This window comes from Xylocopa sonorina, chromosome 4, assembly GCF_050948175.1.
Source record: "Xylocopa sonorina isolate GNS202 chromosome 4, iyXylSono1_principal, whole genome shotgun sequence".
NCBI classification, from domain to species: domain Eukaryota; kingdom Metazoa; phylum Arthropoda; class Insecta; order Hymenoptera; family Apidae; genus Xylocopa; species Xylocopa sonorina.
The window spans coordinates 5,707,165-5,726,413 of record NC_135196.1 but is presented as its reverse complement, the minus strand read 5'-3'; the positions used below and the strand labels follow the sequence as shown (position 1 = coordinate 5,726,413).

The following is a 19,249-nucleotide window of genomic DNA, read 5'->3' as shown; positions in this document are numbered from 1 at the left end:
TTCAATCGATTGTTCATTTCAGAGTCTTGATATATATATATATATATATATATATATATATATATATATTTCTTTTTTTATTAAGATTTTGTTATTAATCGTAAATGATTATCTCATTCCACTACCACCATAAATGGTTCTTATTAAAATAACGAACACCGTTGCGCTTATAAATGAATTGTAGCTGTACTTTAAATACGTTCCACTGAGGCAACGCTAAGGAATTGATCACCCAGGTTGTTTGAATAATTGAGCGGTTCACACGAACAGACGCCAGTACCATTATCAATAACTGAACAGCTATGTTGACCCAGAAAGTCGATACAACTCTACGAGTTGCTATAAAAAGCAGAATTTTATATGAAAGAGAAAAGAAAGCAAACTACCGATGGAGATACGAAAAATAATGAGAATGAAGTGCAATTTTGCGTCGTTTCGATTCGATAATTGGTTCCAGTTCTCAGGGAAACGAAGGCGAAACGGAACGCGTAGCTGAAATTACGAGAGTCGAATCGTAGAACGGCGTAAAGTAGAATGTTCGGTTTCATTAATGTTCACAATACCAAGCTCATAGGTACTAGGTAACACGGGATACGGTGCGTGTGACGCAGCCCTTTCAATCTCGCTTTCGAAACCGTATACGCCGGACTGTAATTAGTCTGTAGGACTGGATCCAGCTTTCAATGGACCTTCAATGAGCGCTACTAATGACGACCGGATGACGCATCCGGAATGTCTGTTTAAATGATAGTATGCTAATCCAATGGCAAACATTTCGTTCGTGCTCGTACCGTGAGACACATCTGATCTCCCATTTCGGTAAATACCGTACTTTCTCGTTGTCCCGTCTAACAATGTGCCTCGTGCACGCGATAACGATCCAAAGCGCGCAAGTACGTTACACATTTTTCATCAGAACAACTGCCCTAAAATGTCCTCTGTTTCTCTTCGATTTGCGTGAAAGTTTCAGAGTTCCATTCTCGTCGAATGCGCGTACCGTAGAGTTCGCAAGTTTCAATCTGGAAATGTATGCGCAGAAATAATCGACGAAGGTATTTTTAATTATAAATCGAAAGAGTATGACAAATTATACGACTGAACTGTTATCCATTTTATCCCTGTTAATCTTAACAATTCTCGTTGAATTTCTGCTAAAACAGACGAACAAGGTGAACAAATTATGCAAGGAAATTCGATTCTACCACCCCTCGATCCCGTCTAGCCTAGCAATGGTTGACCCAATACTAGACTGGATTCGCGCGTGGAGGATCCAAGGAAGCAGCACGAAGACGGATACGAATTCCCATGCGATCTACGAGCGAAACGGAGGGGCTGCGAAAGACACGGAAACGTAAACAGTGACTTAAATCACCGTAGATGCCTCGGGGAAAGATCGAAACACGTTGTACGTCGAGGGATACCTAGGCGAACGTGGCGGAATGATGAGGTGTCGCGCTAGAGGATAGAGAAGGGGTGAGTTTCCGGTCCGCTGTTCCATCCGATTCCGTAATCCATTCCGGATACCCACGGTATCCTTGCTTCTCGCCACCCCCTCCTTTCACGGCGTCGCACGTCCTCCTCCTTCGATCGCTCGGGGTAGGACGCCTTCGGGACAGGATACAGGACATCAGTCTTTCCTGTCCTCGCTTCGTTCAGGGTTGAAGATTCCACCGGGCGGAATTCCTCTCGCTCGATTCGTCGTCCTCTCGCCTACCAATAGCGAGAGTTCCGTGCTCGCGTACGTCGCGTGCTTCCTCCGCCGTTTTTCTTTTCCCGTTGTCCGCCTGCGTCCGTCGCGGAATCCACAACAACATTCAAATATTCCCTTTACGCGCGGGGTGGACCAGACGGGGGACGAAGAAAGAAGGCGGGTGGAAGGAACGTGGGAAGGAACGAGCACGAGGAACGAGGCGAGGACCGTGGCAGCAGTGGCGGAGGAAAACGAGCAGGTGTTGGTGATCGGTAAAACGAAAATATGAAGCGGACAAAAGCGGGCGGAGAGGGTTTCGTGCGATGGAAACGAAGAGTGAAATTAGAATGGGGGCCGGGCACGGGGGCTACGAAAAGCGGTGGAAAATCGAAAAGGTGGTTAAACCTGGGGGGGGCGCAATGAGAGAAAGGGAAAAAGGACGCGGGGTGAAAGAGAGGGTCCGGGACAGCTACTTGCGCGGGAGGTTGGGCGTACACCAGGGCTCGCATTCCAAGCAGACTTGGTGAACCGGGTTCATTATTTTCTCGTTATAAGTTTCTACAACTCGAGCTTGTTGTCGTAACGCTGTTAACGCGGACGCGTCGCGAATTGTTAAAGCGGCGGCGAACGATCGGTGCGCGAGGGTATATACATGTATATGTATATACATACTTATATATATATGTATATATATATGTATTCAGCGGCTTCCTTAAACCCCGCGTCACGCGCCGCCCTACCACTTCGTTCCTTTTCATCCCTCGCTCTCTCACTCGGCATCGTCACTCTCACCCCTTTAACAACTAACTGTCTCCCCCTTCGCAAACTCCTTTATTCTCCTCGTTCTTTCTTTCCTCTCTCCTCTTTTTTTTTTTTTTATTTTCTTCTCGTTTATTAATAAACGAGCCAGTGTCACTCGTCTATCCGTCTTCCCTCTCCACGGCTCCGGGCACGAAGGAAAAAGGTCGCGGGCGAGACAGAGGGACAGCCCAGCAGCGGCGACACGACGAAAGACCAATACTCGCCTCATTGTTCCTTTACGATACCCACCGGAATTATTGAACAACCCCCGTGACTTGATGTACTGCCGGCAACTTCCTCTCGGACGCGACAAAACGCTCCCGCTGAAAGTGGAACACCAGCCACCGAGTGTCGTCGTTTGTAAGGGATCGACGCCTGACAGTGTCGCTTTAATGGCGACTTTAATTGTACTCTTTGATCCCGACCCGAACTACCCTGCACCCCTGTCGATTTTCGCGCGATCTACCGCGCTATTCACAGCTTACGTCTGTTATTTGCGATGCGACGTGCAAATTAGGGAAGATTCATTATTTAGAGGAATTGGCTACGCTTCTGTTGGATCCACATTTCAGACTGATTATTTTGATCATTTTGCTGATGGATGGACTCTGCCCCAATTTGTTATACTTGTCGTGTTTATGGTGCATCGTGACGATAGCCTGAAAAAAAGGAATATTTGTTAGTGTGTGAATAATGAAAGAGGAAATAATTAAATGATCTGCATGGGAATTAAAGAAACGATTTTAAACCGTGCGTTTCTAAATACGAACAGTATTCGAAAGGAATATTTTAATATTGTTAACATATATTTAGTCAATGATAGTAGTGTATTTAAATCTCTACGATCATTATGCTGTAAGTTTAATAATTACAATAAATTTATAGCTGCAAAAAGCTATTTTTTATTGTACGTTTCAACTGTAATTGAATCTATGTGCACACGTACCTCTTGAGACATTGAAATATCGAAAAATAATAGAAATATTCATCGGTCACGCAATCGGCATCGAGGACTGCGAGATTAAACCGTAATTCGAGTCATACAAAAGGTTCATTAAATCTCGCAAACATTGGGGGCAGTAATTTCCCAGCTACCTGCTCGCCCAGCGACTAATATCAAATTCCACTTAATGCCCCTCAATAATTTGTCTGGGCTTTTTGCCCACTTGAAAACTTTCGCGAGCGACTATGGAACGGCGATGAATCGATGAGCGCCGTTCGACGGCGATGGTGAAATAGTTGTAAACAAATCGCCGGAGAATTGAAATGGCGTTTGGGTGCGGAACAGCGCGATCCGATTCGATTCCAGGACGGGGCGCGCAAATGAGTGGAGCGATATTAAAATCTACGCGGGCAACAGATGGGCCTGGATAGCTTTACGGTGCTCGAGCCAATAACGAAAATCATTAAATTAGCTTTAACCGCCGGTGCACGGCCCACTGTTAACAGCGTACTAATTTTATTATTTAGTAGCCGCGTAAAAATCCCGGAATTCCGTTCGTTACTTTTCTAACCGTGCGCAATTCACCGCCCTTTTTTAGGTGATAAGTTCGTCCGTTTCGCTGCGCGTTATTCCATTTCGTTTCTTTTATATGGCGGCCATCGCTGTGAATGCAACCCACAATTTTTGAAACGCATTCTCCGCGTTTGTGTAGATGTACGTTCGAAAAGATCGAGCGTAAAAAAGAATTTAAAATGTTATTTATCTGATCCGTATGAAAATTTCAAGTGACGACACCTATTTTCTTGGGGAAAGTGTGATTAAAACGCGTTCAAACTTTATCACAGCAGCCATATTGAGTGCGTTCAAAACACCACCGGAAGTAGAGATTTGGCGCCAGTTTTAACTTATCTGTTATCGATAAAGCGACTTTCTATAAAGTCTCTTTGCTTCCGATATCAGCACCGACATACGTACAGGTTGATTGTTCACCCGATAGACTTTTAGTTCTCAGAACTTGGGTGCTCTCCAATGTTACCGACTCCTCTTAGAATGCTTTTTTAGAATAAATGCATTCAAATAATCATAATTAACTAGTTATTATTTTCTGTGTGTTATAATAATTACAAGAAAGAAGATACAGAACGATCCTCGAAGGATCAATAAAATTGAAGAAATCTCTTCAATCAGCCATCGTTACTTTAAATGTACTAAAGCATATTGTATTAGAAAATAGAATAATCAGCTTAAGACTAATTCGACAATGCTAAATTAATAATATGATAGTACAGTATCATCCTCTTGATTCCTCTTCTTTTTCTTCCTCTTCCTTCTTAATCATTTATATTAGCGAAAATGAAAAACATTGCACCATAAGTATACATACCACTGTAAAATGCAGTTTTATTGTATATTTTATTAACTTGATTAAATAAATTAATTGTTCAAGAGGAGCACAACAAGCTTTATCGTTTACCACTGATAAAACCCGCGTCCTCTTTTTGCACGCTCGGTAACTCAGAACGTGGGATACGAAGTTTTATAAAACGAACGGTTTATCTATATACCTCGTTGGTGATAACAATGCTGTGTAGAAATGATACGAGAATTCATCTGACTCGAAGAGATGGCAATACTGAAGTAGCTTAGCGTTTCCATATCTTCAGTCAGTCGTGCTCTTATCAGTGACCTGTTAAGTTCTACGTTCGTGAGTGACTCTACGCAACAAGGTTTTCGAACACGTTTCAATATTGTTTATACATTCCCAAACATTGTTTAGGTATTATGTAAGAAAAATATATTCCATTCAGTCTTGCGAAAATGAAAGATAGCACGGTTACTGAATGAATAAAGTGCGCAGGTATAATTAATCGTCGAACAAAGCCACACGATACGCGATTGATTGAGGACAATCAATTCGTGTTAGTACGCTTTGTGAATGTTGCTATTTGCAATACATCCAAATGAAATTTCAACGTTTGTTCGTCTATACCTTTTGAGAAAGTGTGTACACGCTTGTTGTATCTTGTTTATTTGGAGTGCGTTAGACCTTGGCCGAGTCCAAAAATACAAAAGGCTCAAACATAATGACCTCTTCACGTATATAAATAATTTTCTTCGACAAGTTTATTCATAAAAATGTAGACTGTGTTTCAATCGTGTTAAAAGTTTGAAAAATTCTTTCATTCCATAATGTATCTTTCACAATTGCCTCGTAAACAGTACGTCAGGAATAGATAAGAGATCGATCAAACTGTAAACGGATACCAATTGCTAATTAATTATAACTTTTAACAAAATTATCTGTTTAAAGTCTTTAACGGGTTTGCTGATATTTCGTTTACATTAAAGTGATATACTGATAACTAACAAGTGTACGACACAGATGTATTACAGAAATATAATAGTCTTCTTTACTATAAAACTTTGATACTTATATTAGACACACTCATACCATTAAATACTGGTACACTGTATTACAGAGAAAAGACATATACTTTATAATTGGGCAACGTTTATACTCGATTAATTAAAGTTATTCATAATAATGTTACCACCGACATATGTCGAGGGTTTTCACGATGTGGAAGCAGTAAAATCTATGGAGTACAGGCCTTTGGGCAAGACAGGATTATTGGTCAGTAAATTATCGTTTGGTGGTGGACCACTCGGTTGTCACTATGGGTTAGTGATTACTTTTACATAAGAAAAGAATATTATATAATATCGTATCTGAAACCTTGATATTCACAAAGTACAAGTATTTTCAAAATAGCCTGTAATCTTAGAATTATCAAAGAAAAATGTTCTACTTGTCATTTTTCTGTTTTTACATACCGATAGTACGTATGACGAAGATGAAGCTATCGAAGCGATACGGCAAGCAATAAGGCAGGGTATTAATTATATTGATACCGCACCGTGGTACGGCCAAGGCCGTTCTGAGACTGTCATTGGCAAAGTACTTGCATATTTCACTTGCTCTAATATACTTCACATATATTTAATTAAATATATCAGAAACGTAATTCTGTTCAGTTCGTTTATCATTTAAATTCTCTAATATTAGGCTCTGAAAGGCATACCACGTGAAGCGTATTATATCGCGACGAAAGTCGGAAGGTACGAACTGAATTATGAAAATATGTTCGATTTCTCCAAAGAGAAAGCTAGAAGCAGCTTTAAAAAGAGTTTGGAACTCCTAGGATTGGATTATGTCGATGTCATACAAGTGAGTTCGTTAACTCTTTCAAGCATTTAACTTAATCGTTGATCGATGAACATTTTTCTAGGTCCACGACATCGAATTCGCCCCAACTTTGGACGTAATAATTACGCAAACTTTACCAGAACTATCGGCACAAGTTGCTGATGGCAAAGCGAGGTACATTGGTATTACCGGATATCCGGTGTCCGTTTTGAAAGAATGCGTTGAGAAGAGTAATATTAATATCTCGTGCATATTGACCTATTCGAGATTTACATTAATTGATAACACTTTGGCCCAATATATTCCATTTTTCAAGGTAAGATTTCGTAGTTAATTCTTGACTCGACGAAGATTACTAATTTCGAACGATGTGAATTTCTTTAGGAACACAACATTGGTATAATTAATGCTTCTGCACCGTGCATGGGACTTTTAACGAGTAAAGGTCCACCAAACTGGCATCCTAGTTCGGAAAAAACTAAGAAAATATGTGCAGATGCTGCTGCCTGCTGTAAGGTACACATAAATTTTAAACTCTTAAGTCATTATAATAAAAAAATTATACTTGTTGCAGGATCATGACATTGAACTAGCTAAATTAGCATTATGGTACTCCTTACAATGCGAAGGTATCTGTACATTCCTAGTTGGAATGCAAAATTTGAAAGAATTGGCTATGAATCTTGATGTTGTTAAAAATGGCATTACGGAAAAGGAGAAAGATGTACTGAAAGAAGTTCAGGAAAAGTAAGTTTAACATTAGAAAATTAATATGCAGTTAAGGAGTAAATCATATTTCGAAATTTTATAAATAACGCCTATAAAGTTATATTTCTAACAGTACAAAAATTCCATTGTCACGCACATCTGACCTCATAAAATATTACTTTGGTAATAATTTTGTTCTAATTTTTTTTTTATGCATTTGTTATACTACAACAGATCAGCTAATTGTGCCAATTTCACCGATATAAATTTTGATGCTTGTGAAATTAATTATAGTTCCTTAATTATCTCTCACATTAACTATACTTAAAGCTCTGTTACTTATTCGAAACTTATACATAACAAAAGCGAATTTCATTTCTTCTATATGCCAATAGTTCCCGTTACGAAAAATTTTTGAAACGTCTGACCTGACATAGGATTACATTTTATCTACACATTATTGTGATTTATACAAGTCTTCAGACTTTCCTATTATTCTTCAACCTCATATCAAGTTGGTGAGTTGTCAGTAGTAATTAAGGTTGTTGCTTGACAAACCGTGTAGTCTCGTTAAAATCATCGATCGATTAATCGGTAACATACGGTACAGTTCAACTATATATAAGTATAAAATTAACAAATTTCTGCACAAAAAACCAACTTTCTTTCGTTGTATAAACGATGCAAAATGATATTTATTTACATTTTAGGCATCTAAATAAAATAACAGACAAGCACTGGGAAAACCAAGAATTCCAAGCACATTGGGAGTATATGAAAAAGTGAGAAAAATATATTTTTTTATTTTTGTATACATTATACACTTAACATTGAACTCGTATAAAATAACATACTAAATTTTCATTTATATAACAATATTTCTTAAATCAAAAACTATATTTTTTTAGTATTCTATGGATTGATATAAAATATAAATATTTTAATGGAATAAAATGCTTTGTTCTTCACCACTTTTCTCGTGACATACAAACTCAGGCCCTCTCTCTTACATATTTATCAAAAAAACTTGCTTGCATATAATAAAATGAATTTAATCTCATTTTCACTGATTAAGCATTGATCTACAGTAAACTGTTGGTACGCAATCATAGTCATTAGCAGGCTTAATTTTATATGTCAATTCATACATTAATATAGTCACAAGCGAGCCTAGAATGGGTTTATGATACATTTGCTGCAACTCGAAACCTTTCTTAAGGCACAATTCTCTCCCACCCTCTGTATATTCAGAGGCAACAAGATTAGTGCAACTGTATCCTTGATCAATAGCGAATTGTACAGCAACATTTAAAAGGCACGAGGCTATTCCCTTCCTCTTATATTGCTGATGCACATACAATCTTTTGATCCATGCACCTTTGTCTAATCTATGGCTTTTACACAAAGCAATGGTCCCAACAATTTTCTTAACCTGAGATGAGATATCAACGTTCGAGTCGCGAAACTGTTGCTCTGTCATTATGGTATAGTGTACGTTCTTTGGATGGTGTGTCATTAGATAAGGTTCGAATGCTTCAGCGACCCAAAAGCATGAAAAGGCATTGGACATGTAAATCCTGTTACAATAAATGAAGAAGTTCTTGTATTGATTATCATTTTCTCTTAAGAACTTTAGTTTCCCTTATAACACTTTTATACACTAACTTATATCATAAAATGATTACATATTTAATGTTCTATAAAACAGAAACGGATGGACTCAACTTTTTGACGTTACTTAAAAATTATAGAATCATAAACAATGTTTACCTTGATATATTAGAAACTTCTTCATTAACTTCCATAGCTTTCGCAGCGAAACCTATGTAAGTTCCAACGTACACAAGTAATATAACAAGAGGAACGACAAGAAGACAAACAGTCAAGGGTAACCCAAAGAATATAAACATTATGGCAGCGAACAATATCATTAATTGGAAAGTTAATTCTTTAAGTACGATCCCGAAATACGTCGAGTTTAAAGAGGACATCACTCCTGTTTTCATTAACTCTTTGCAATTGATCTCATCGCCCGGCTTGTAAGGCCGTATTACTATAATATGACTCATCTTGGAAGTTATTTACTTTACTCGACACTACTTAAACATAATTAATGAACGAAATAAAAATTAAATACAATTTAACGTACTACGAGGTTAGGACGCTCTCGATGTTCTCACCATCTGCTTCTATTAGCCACTATTTGTTGCGATTAGAACGACTCGTCGTCTGAACGCGACATAATAAAAGCCCAAGAGTCGAGGGACTGTCCAATAACAACTAACTCTGTTCACTCGCGCGACTTCTCATTGGTTGACTGCGTTTAGGTTAGCATCACACGTGACGACAGAATCTGAGAGATCGTCGACTAGTTATTTCTCATTGCTCGCGCATAAGTACGTGCATCGATGTCCAATTTTAAGCGATAGAAATGGCACAATCTGCGTGGATTGTTGAAGCGGTGTTGAAAGTATCTCCTGTTACATCGAAGTCTACATTCGACAGTGAAATGTTTGCGGTTATTTCGTTGGCAAAATCGAGCTGTGTATGAATATGTACGCGCCTTAAGGTTAAGCTGGAAAGTAGAAGAATCAGTGTTCGGCCATTGCAATTCTGCTCCAAAGACGCTTCGCGCGTGAACGATTCCCTAAATTACGTTCAACTGTTTAATTGCCGTAAAGTGTGTATTATTTTCCCGTTCGACACGTTTCGAGGGTATTTAACGAAACAGTGGAAATCATGAGCGATCGGCCGAGCAACGGTGAATACAAGTACCAAAGGGAAGAGAATTCCGATTTGAAGAAGGACAAGGATCGCGACGAGAAGGAGCATCAAGTTGACAAGGCTGGGGAATATGTCCGGGAGCTTTTACAAGAAAAAGTTGAATTGGATTCACAAAAGTGGCCTAACGCAACCAGACTGATTGATCAAGGTAGGTGCGATTCTTCTACTCGCGTCAGGACTTACTATTTATTTTAACCGCAATTCTGTTATTTCTAACGTATATGTTTACAACTCTTACGCGCTGTTTGTATGTCTCCTTTGATCTATTGTTATTCTCGTTAGTCACACGGTGTTAATTTATTGCTTTTTCCTATTTGGACGACGTCGGATTTTAGCGTAGTCGAAGGTTGATTTTTAAGGTTAGACTGCGGTGTAAATGAAAAACAATTCCACCTTTGTTGTTTCACTTTTTAAAGTATCGTTCCTGTAATTAATAGAACGTGTGATTAATTCCTTTGGGGGCCAATAATAACAAATAATTATATATCGTTTATAATAGTGTGCAATATGTATGAGTACAGTGGTTTTTCACAATTGGTTTGACATTTATATTTTTTATCATTCCTTACGTTTGTTAATGTAGAAAGTTGTGTTTGTTTTATATAGAAATGTATAGCGTAAAGAAATGTTACACGAATGATATGCGAGTACTTTAAATTTAGATATAATGTTCCCATTTTAAATGCCATATGTATTTATGAATTTTTGTATTTTATTTAATGTACTAATCCCTTTTTATTATTCGTTTATTACTGTTAGCATTTGTATATAATACAATTTGTGTCCGTAGGTTAAAACAGTGGTTAACAATATATGAATGTACATATGTAATTGATTTATTTAAAACTCATGTTTATCCTATTTTGATCCTATGTTAATCTATATTAAGTTTCTGATTAATCTTTTATTTTTAACTAAGCATGTGATCTCAGTTATTAAACATGTACAATGTCAGTTCATATTCAGAATAAATACCGTATAACTTGCATAGAATTGATATATTTGCATTTCATAGCAGCAATTCAGATTCATTTTTCATGTTACATGATGCAAATTGTAATGTAAATTGGCAAATATAAATCGTTATACGCACGTTCATTTTCTAAGTACTAATTATCTAGTCGAAGCGACGAAAAATAGTCGTTACGTTTTTACTGGTACTTACTCTTAAATTAGTGCCATCTTGCCATGCCACGGAATCCAAAATAATGACTTTATTTCATAGAAATACAAAAAACTCAAGCAATCGGTAAACCAGTAAGGGACCCGAAATACGTGGATATTTATCGTGAAAAACCAATTCGCGTTTCGGTTAAAGTATTGGTACCTGTTCGGGAACACCCAAAGGTAATTCTTCTGTTTCGTACAAGTTTCTTTTAAATTTTCGTAATTGCAGCGATGTAATTGTATCAAATTATGATATCGTTTATAGTTTAACTTCGTGGGAAAATTATTGGGGCCCAAGGGTAATTCTATGAAACGTTTGCAAGAAGAGACCATGTGTAAAATGGCAGTATTAGGACGAGGATCCATGAAGGATCGTCAAAAGGTAAATTCGAGTTGTAAATCTCAAGTTTACTGTTCGGATGCAGCTTCGAACCTTTTTAAATATTTATCGTTTGCCAATCTAGGAGGAAGAATGCCGTATGTCCCTGGATCCAAAATACGCGCACCTTTCCGACGACCTTCACGTCGAGATAACAGCGTTGGCACCACCAGCGGAGGCTTACGCTCGTATCGCGTTTGCATTAGCAGAAGTTCGAAAATATCTGATTCCCGATAACAATGACAACATACGCCAGGAACAAATGCGAGAAATGGAAATGAGTATGTCGGACGATCCAACGAGCGGTGACGACAGAAGATCCTCCGTTAGGGGCGTGCCAGGTGGTGGTGGTATACTGAGGCCAACTACGAGACCAACAATGCCACGATCCTCGCGAGGTTTGTTATTTTCTATCGACTACGAACATTTTATACTCTTACAGATTACTTAAGATTACATTCAAATAATAAGCATAATTCATGGGTTCTTAAATTTGTCCATTTTAGCGGCCATACTTCCACCACCTTCCAGTCGGGGGCCAATCTCACGTCCTGTGTCAGGAAAAAACAAAGTGTTCTCGATCTTGGATCGTGCAAGAGTTGCAATGGATCAGAGTTACGGGTAAGTTTCTTTCTATTGGATGCGAATAATTGAATACGCGTTGCTTGATACTTATATCGGATACTTCTCATTAGCTACGAAACCGCTACTCCACCCCCGAGTAATCGCGTTGGGTCCCATCACGATTACGATTACCACACATCGACGGGCAGTAGTAGTCGGTACGGAGATCGGCATTATACATCCGCGTCGGGGTAAGTATATTTAACATTTTTGCCATAGAAAGTTTATTATTAGTGATACTTTCACTGGTAATACTTGTGTACTCTTAGTCTTATTTTTGTTTTGCACTGTTAATGGCATCTCTTAACACTTTGCTTGGTACGTAAATTCATGTGATAGGATGATCGATTGGAATAATAGAAAAATTCCAACCTTTTCTGACATGAAAATAGAAGTAACAAATAAAGTAGTCTGTATTGTACGTATATATATATATTTAGCATAAGTCAATTTTGATTGAGCATCTTGATAGCATCTTAATAACAATGATCAAATGCAACAAATTTTTTCTTCGAAATACTTTAATTTCATGTCGATAAGACTTTTCGTTATCGAGATATCGCTGCTTAAAGTAAACCGTGATTTTTTATATTTCATTCCCGCTTTATCGACTTCTTCCTCTTATATCATCAATAATGCGATTAAAGTTTATTGCACGTACGGTTATCTGCAGAATATTGTTATTCTTTTTATCAGTATTAATTTTCTGATAAATATTTATGAATATTTCGATTACCATGTAATCATTCTTTGGTGGTACGCTTTTAAACTCTTATCTCGAAAACCAATTAACGTATCGACTTGAAATGAAGTGCACTTTCAAGAGCACATTCTTTTTTATTTTACGATTACATTTACATTAGATATTTAACACAGCTTACTTTGCACCGTTTTAAGTTCAGCGTTGTATTAAATATACAACAGAATTAAGTTTTAACCGTAATTTTCGAAAAAATAATTATTTAAATTTTAATTATTATTTTCATCCAAAATTTTAGGATACGATTACGGTTTCTTTTTATCGTAATAATTTTTTCACTCGATTTTTTGGTTTCACATTTTCCATCGGTACGAAACGCGTAAGAAACATTCCAAGTTCGGAATGATGTTGCTCTTTAACGTGCATTCTACTTTTATACATCATCTAGAGATGATATGTATGCTTCCCCGAGGTATACAACTTACGAGTACGAAGACGATGCTGTCCCTCACTCTTCGCACGACTACTACGAAACGTCTGAATATCCAGGTAATATACTTCACTATTTCGATGGTTAACGTTCCCCTTTTTTTTTTAGCATAAAAATTTAACACGTAATTAAACGTAAACGATCATAAACGTACGTTCACGCATGTGTGATATGTGGAAAATTAACATAACAGTCGGGGTATTAAAGTTTTCACAATTAAAACATTCTAATATTTAAATGATACGTAGATAAATATTTTTGCTGAATCGTTATTGATAAAAATAACTAAATATTTTCTGAATAGAACGAAATAAAGGATTGTTAAGATTAAAAAAAAAAAAAAAAAAGAAAAACGATATCAAAGCATGAAACAAGTAATAAAATTAGTTTAACAAACATTAATATCCACAGCCTTTAAATAGAAATTTAAATACTGCTAGAATCCTAAAAATAATATGGTTAATAATATAATCTGTAGTTATAATAATTAACATTTGTAAGTTATCGAATAATTTGTGACTGGTCGTACTTACGATTAAATCTAAAAACAATTAAATCAAACTGGTAGGATTGGCCGTATTAAGAGAATTTACGAGATTTCATATGCACCGCATCGAATAATACATATATAAAAAGATGAGTAATATCAACAGTTTATAATCACTCTGTATCTTTTCCACATACCGAATTTAAACCATTTTCTTACAATATTGAATCTATTAAAATAGACATGGAATGGCTTCACGTAACAACGTGTGATGCTAGCTGAGCAATCCATCAGCCCATTTGCAAGAATTTCCTTTTCTTTTTTCTTTTTTCTATTTCGTTCTTTTTTTTTCTTTTTTTTTCGAACGTTTCAAATAACACAATGCTCTCTCTTGCTTCGCGTAGTATACACATATAGTTAGGAAACTATTCGATTAATAATCTTGCATACATATATATCGTCGTGGTGCACTGATTTATTGAGAATAATGAAAATGAATCACTCCATGAAATTCGCAGAGGAATCATCGAGCCGCGCATGGAAATCGTACAAGACGACAACAACATCGGGCTCAAGCTCGCGCTACCGCAACGCCCCATATTCACGACCCTCCAAGTAAAAATCCACACACACATAAACACACACATAAATACACACATATACACATGCACACAGAAAAAGAACAAATTATCCTGCTATCTTTCTTTGATTTTTGTCGTGTATCCAGAAGTATTCCTACATTGTAAAATGATGGGAACGATTTCTCCTTCATTGATCTTTATCGTTCTCCGATAGCTCTAGACCGTTGACCTGTAATCTTCTTAATATATGGCGACCTATGGTGCCTGTGGTGCCAAAATTGGTACACCATCGCGATCGTTTCTGAACGAAAACAAGAGGCACGGAGAGACTCGCACGGTAAACGACACGCAGATTGCATTACAATATTTTCATCATATTGCGGCGATCGAATGAAACAGGTGTACGATGTAACTGCCATTTTATAACTTCGGTTTCTCGAAGGTTTCGCTGAGAGGAAAAATCCCTAGCGAATTTGTGAAATTGTCCACGCTTTTCGTTTTTTTTTTTTTTTTTTTTTGACGTAACTATCGACGTTGCTTTTCTTGAGTATAAATCGTGTCCTTTCGAGAGAATTTTAGATTAATGTCTCGCAAGTACTGTAAGCTAGCTTCGTCGGAAGTTGAGTGAACCAAAATGGCACCCCGAGGAGGCCAGAGACGCAATGCTTACGAGAACTCGCCCGATGGAATTCGTTTTAATTAGAAATATATTGTTTGTTGTGTCTCCGTGTCTTGCTGCCTTCACTTTCGTGCAAAACAATCCTTTAAGTCGTGATGCAACGAAGCTGACTAGCAATTTCCGGTGAACTGTTCACGACCGCTGAATTAATCTCAGGAATTCAAACGTAATGCAATGAGAACTGTAATTGGTCGACTATTCGATCGCATCGCAATGTTCATCTAGTAGATTTACGCCGTAGTCTATGGTTTTTTTTTATGAGAACGAGAAAGGAGAGAAACGTCCGTTCCTTGAAATCCTTTCCTCTCCTGAAAGAAAGATTATATATATATATATCACGTCAGAGTGGAAGGCTCGAGGATCAGTGACCAAGAGGATCAGTGGAACGAGACAAGCAAAATTGTTAAAATGAAAAGTTAAAAGACGGAAAATGTCGGAGCTGTGTCACATTTTTCGAGAGATCGAATTTCGTATCTTTTTCTACGATTCTCCCTTTTTTATTTCCCCCCCGTCCCCGTAGACTTTTGAGAGAGTGTTTCTCTTTCCTTCTTCTGTTTTTTTTTTTTTTTTTTGGTCTTTTAATCGGCGTATAACGATGATCGTACTATGTACGCGAATGAGAGACGTGTAAATATATATTTGAGAATAAAACTTTTATACATATGTTTTTTTTTTGTTGGGGTAGATACTTGTTTTTGGTAACACTATATCAGGCTCGTTGAACGGTGAAAAATGCATAGCTCGGACAGTCGTGTGGTGTTATAACGAATTGGCAGTTCGTATCTAAAATAGAACAAAGTAAAATACTGTAAATGATTCAGTCGCTGGTGAAGTTCTATAAATAAATGTTAAACAAGTTGCATAAAACTGTGCGACACGCATCGTAATCCGTTTTAATAGTAATGTGCGTAGTGTTCACGTGAACGAACAAAGGAAGAAGAAAAAAAAAAAACAAAAAAACCGAGAAAAAAAAGTAATTAAAATGACGTGTTGAAAGTTTAAAAAGACATAAATAAATGTTAACGGACACGTGTATAATGATACACGTAATGTGCAAAATATATGATGCGACAGATCGTATAGATTGTTATAAAGATTTTCTAGCGACGTTATAACGGCAGAAATGGAGGAGTACTGTAATCCAACGATCGTTCAGTATAAGTATACAAAAAAAAGATGATAAAAGAGAAAAAAAGAAGATTGGTGAGATGTGCGTAACTTATAAACATTTTTCCTTGTTTTTAAAGTAATCATCTGTTTTCTGCTATACATATATATCGTATGTAATCCCCGTAAACCGAAATAAATAAGAAAGTGTAACAGCGCTATATAATAAGCTACTTGTGAACAACTATAAATCAAAATCTTAATTAATCAGTAGCATTATAACTTCGATGATAATAAAGAGATGTGTTTAGACCTAACGATTAACATTAATATATTCAGACGTTCGAGGAAAAAAATTGACTCGTCGACATCCAGGCAATTTCAGCCGATGTGTTTCAAGTTTTTTTTTTCTTTTTTTTTTTTTTTTTTTTTTTTTTTTTGTTAACCAATCACGAAATGTTAACATTAGGCGGTCCTGTCAAAAAGATATATAATAAACTTCACTTTAATTTTACTTAAATGTTTAAGTGTGTCTTATATAACTACGTTTAATATAAGGACGAGTAAAACTTAAAAAGAAACAAAAAAATAAGTTTTGTTGTTAAACGTCAAACGTACACGTGTTTAATTTGTATTAAACTTGATATTCGTCTTGCACATTATTTAAACTTTTATTTAGCAATAAACTTGTGAGAAATACAAAACAGCGGTGTTAATCTATTGTTACATGTATCTTTCGTTTAAATCTGATTGAAGTCTCGATGTTTTGGTGTATCTCAAACGTTTACTTCTAACGATATTTTTTTTTCGTGTATCTCCCTTAGGTGTATAGAAGAATACGGAAGAATACGTGGGAACGCGTTTTCATGGGTTGAAATATTTTAATCTCCTTCTGTTTCTCTGTTCAGCGGAGTTTGAAGTGCCTTGAAATCCCGCGTGAGTACAATTTTTATTATTATTCAATTGTTTTACCACTAATTTTAACGTTACTTTATAGCAAATATCATATACAATTGAATTTCATTTCCGCAAGAAAAATATAATAATTATATTTATATATATATATATAAATTCTTATTTCTGTCTATATGTAACGTAATCGCAACACGTTTATCGCGAGCCTCTATTCTCATTTACACGAGCAACAATTAACATCCATTAAAAAACAGTTGAAACGATCCTACGGTCGATAGTGAAAAAGCGGAAAATTATTTTCTTTGCATGCGCGACGAGTTTCGTTTGCTTCTTTTCTGTTAGTTTGATAAAAAAATCTATGAGATAGTAAGACTTTCTTTCAGGCAATGGGGGTGTACAGACAATGCACAACATTATGATTACATCAGTCGAAGAGATGACATTTAATTGTTAAGCAAGTGACCGGGTATAGTGGAAAAGTTAAGAGATGTGTATTTTAAATACCTTTGAAATTCGACTACGTCCGAGTTCGGAATCCTTTTTAACGAGGTAGACAAAATTACCAAGGAGAAAACCTACGTTCGGTGTATTTTTCTGATGCGTAAATCGTTGTAGAGTAAAATTAACCAAATAATTCGTAACACGTAAAAAGTAGCTTACGAGATTATTCTGTAGGGAATCCGTTAGATCTCCCGACTCGATTAGGTCTTGTTGATGTTAATAAATGTGGTCCCGTGATCTTTTCTACAAATCAACGTTATATTGGACACCTATGCGATAATGTTTAATTCACGAAAATTCATGTCAAGTGTTCCTTTGTGTGCATGAGTACTTAAATGTAAGCATATTTGAACCGGTCAGACTCCTCGATTGAACTAAAAATTGTTAATCTATTTCTATAATATTTTAAGGACACAAATGCAACTCGACTATTTTGATGGTAAATATAAATGTGTATTGTACGGACGTGCGGATCCATCGTCGTCAGTAAAAAAAAAAAAACGATTCGATCGAAAATAAATAAATAAATCGAAAGTAAATCAGAGGACTCAGTGGATGTTTGATTTTTACGTTGTACAGTGACGTCGAGCTAAGAGTAGGGGCCGTCTAGGGGAAGTAAATCGAAGTGTTTCTCTCCTCTTTTATCTGTAAAACTTTCCAATTAATGATTAAGGATATAGTATGTAACAGTATTTAGAGACTAAGTTTATATAAAGTGTTAGTAGCCTGTCATATTTCCATCATTTTCATCAACGTGATCAAGTTAGAATAACGCGATCTCATTCGTACCATTTTTGGCCCACCTCTATCTCTCACGAAGAATAATAGGTATGTACAATTTCAAATTGGTATTGGTATATATATATATACATATTTCGAGAGTACAACAAACACTGTGTATTGAAATTTCCATAATTTTGCGTTGTTGTCCAATTTCTTTCAAATAAATTATTACGAAACGAGAAACTCTTCAACGATCTTCGTACTGTTACATCTTTGATATAATATTCGTATACACTTGAAACTGTTCTATTCATCTGGTAGTTCATTTTTTCATGAATCTCAGTATTTTAATTAATATACTACTTAAGTAAAGAAGAAATGGACTTCGATTTTGTCGTTAAGAAACTCGTACGATACAAATGCCAGGCTCAAAGTGTTAAAAAGTATCGGAACCCAAATTCAGACAAGACAATACAGGATCGTACCGAGCGTAAGTGTATAAATTGCTTAGAAACAATATCCTTATTTATTTATCACACACCAATATACAAAAATGAACTGTATAATCAATATCAGAATATAATATACTACGAAATTCAAATATATTTAATAAAGATATATCTGAGTATCTTACAAGATTAGAATGATGCTTCAACTTGGAACAAAAATTGTCTACAACATTCTTTGCAGTTGGCACAGAAATTCTGGTAGAAAAACGTCTTTTTTCTACGGCCGCTCTAGGGGTTATAAATAAGTATTAAT

At 36.4% G+C, this 19,249-nt stretch overlaps 3 protein-coding genes across 10 annotated transcripts in view; 2 read left to right on the top strand and 1 right to left on the bottom strand.

The window, feature by feature from the left end:
- LOC143423208 (uncharacterized) overlaps positions 1 to 8,961 on the top strand; it is a 236,895-nt gene extending 227,934 nt beyond the window's left edge. Inside the window, exons 1-10 of one of the 5 annotated variants that reach the window (XR_013101797.1) lie at positions 5,006 to 5,139; positions 5,968 to 6,116; positions 6,276 to 6,393; positions 6,502 to 6,663; positions 6,725 to 6,958; positions 7,027 to 7,158; positions 7,217 to 7,389; positions 7,746 to 7,868; positions 8,061 to 8,132; positions 8,473 to 8,961. Coding sequence is in view for 3 of the 5 variants with exons in the window: in XM_076894364.1 (XP_076750479.1) it covers positions 5,980 to 6,116; positions 6,276 to 6,393; positions 6,502 to 6,663; positions 6,725 to 6,958; positions 7,027 to 7,158; positions 7,217 to 7,389; positions 8,061 to 8,132; positions 8,470 to 8,503 (1,062 nt within the window). In the remaining 2 variants the exon portion in view is untranslated. Of the gene's footprint in view, positions 1 to 5,005; positions 5,140 to 5,945; positions 6,117 to 6,275; positions 6,394 to 6,501; positions 6,664 to 6,724; positions 6,959 to 7,026; positions 7,159 to 7,216; positions 7,390 to 7,745; positions 7,869 to 8,060; positions 8,133 to 8,469 lie in introns of those variants that run through there. The other 4 variants (XR_013101798.1, XM_076894366.1, XM_076894363.1 and 1 more) reach the window with 4 other exon arrangements.
- Positions 8,398 to 9,522, bottom strand: LOC143423212 (N-acetyltransferase 8B). Its single transcript, XM_076894371.1, has 2 exons — positions 9,121 to 9,522; positions 8,398 to 8,927 (listed from the first exon to the last, which is right to left on the bottom strand). Exons 1-2 carry the CDS (start codon positions 9,417 to 9,419, stop codon positions 8,414 to 8,416), a joined length of 813 nt encoding a protein of 270 aa, XP_076750486.1. The 5' UTR covers positions 9,420 to 9,522; the 3' UTR covers positions 8,398 to 8,413.
- Positions 9,523 to 9,930: 408 nt separating this feature from the next.
- On the top strand, positions 9,931 to 18,503 carry LOC143422811 (KH domain-containing, RNA-binding, signal transduction-associated protein 3). 4 transcript variants are annotated; one of them, XM_076893742.1, is made up of 9 exons: positions 9,931 to 10,282; positions 11,360 to 11,481; positions 11,567 to 11,683; positions 11,766 to 12,078; positions 12,187 to 12,301; positions 12,376 to 12,495; positions 13,477 to 13,553; positions 17,173 to 17,284; positions 17,647 to 18,503. In XM_076893742.1, exons 1-8 carry the CDS (start codon positions 10,090 to 10,092, stop codon positions 17,178 to 17,180), a joined length of 1,065 nt encoding a protein of 354 aa, XP_076749857.1. In that variant the 5' UTR covers positions 9,931 to 10,089; the 3' UTR covers positions 17,181 to 17,284; positions 17,647 to 18,503. The 4 variants fall into 4 exon arrangements, with proteins under 4 accessions (XP_076749857.1, XP_076749856.1, XP_076749855.1 ...); XM_076893741.1 differs by having other exon boundaries at positions 13,453 to 13,553; XM_076893740.1 differs by lacking the exons at positions 17,173 to 17,284; positions 17,647 to 18,503 and adding an exon at positions 14,500 to 14,637.
- The last annotated feature ends 746 nt before the right edge of the window (positions 18,504 to 19,249 follow it).

What these genes read in the sequence shown, in the direction of transcription:
- LOC143423212 (XM_076894371.1), bottom strand. Translation starts at nt 9,419, where the DNA reads ATGAGTCATATTATAGTAATACGGCCTTACAAGCCGGGCGATGAGATC. An exon ending in GAAGTTTCTAATATATCAAG is followed by an intron (nt 8,928 to 9,120) that starts GTAAACATTGTT and finishes TTATTGTAACAG; the next exon opens with GATTTACATGTCCAATGCCT.
- LOC143422811 (XM_076893739.1), top strand. Translation starts at nt 10,090, where the DNA reads ATGAGCGATCGGCCGAGCAACGGTGAATACAAGTACCAAAGGGAAGAG. An exon ending in CCATGAAGGATCGTCAAAAG is followed by an intron (nt 11,684 to 11,765) that starts GTAAATTCGAGT and finishes TTGCCAATCTAG; the next exon opens with GAGGAAGAATGCCGTATGTC. An exon ending in GCAATGGATCAGAGTTACGG is followed by an intron (nt 12,302 to 12,375) that starts GTAAGTTTCTTT and finishes ACTTCTCATTAG; the next exon opens with CTACGAAACCGCTACTCCAC.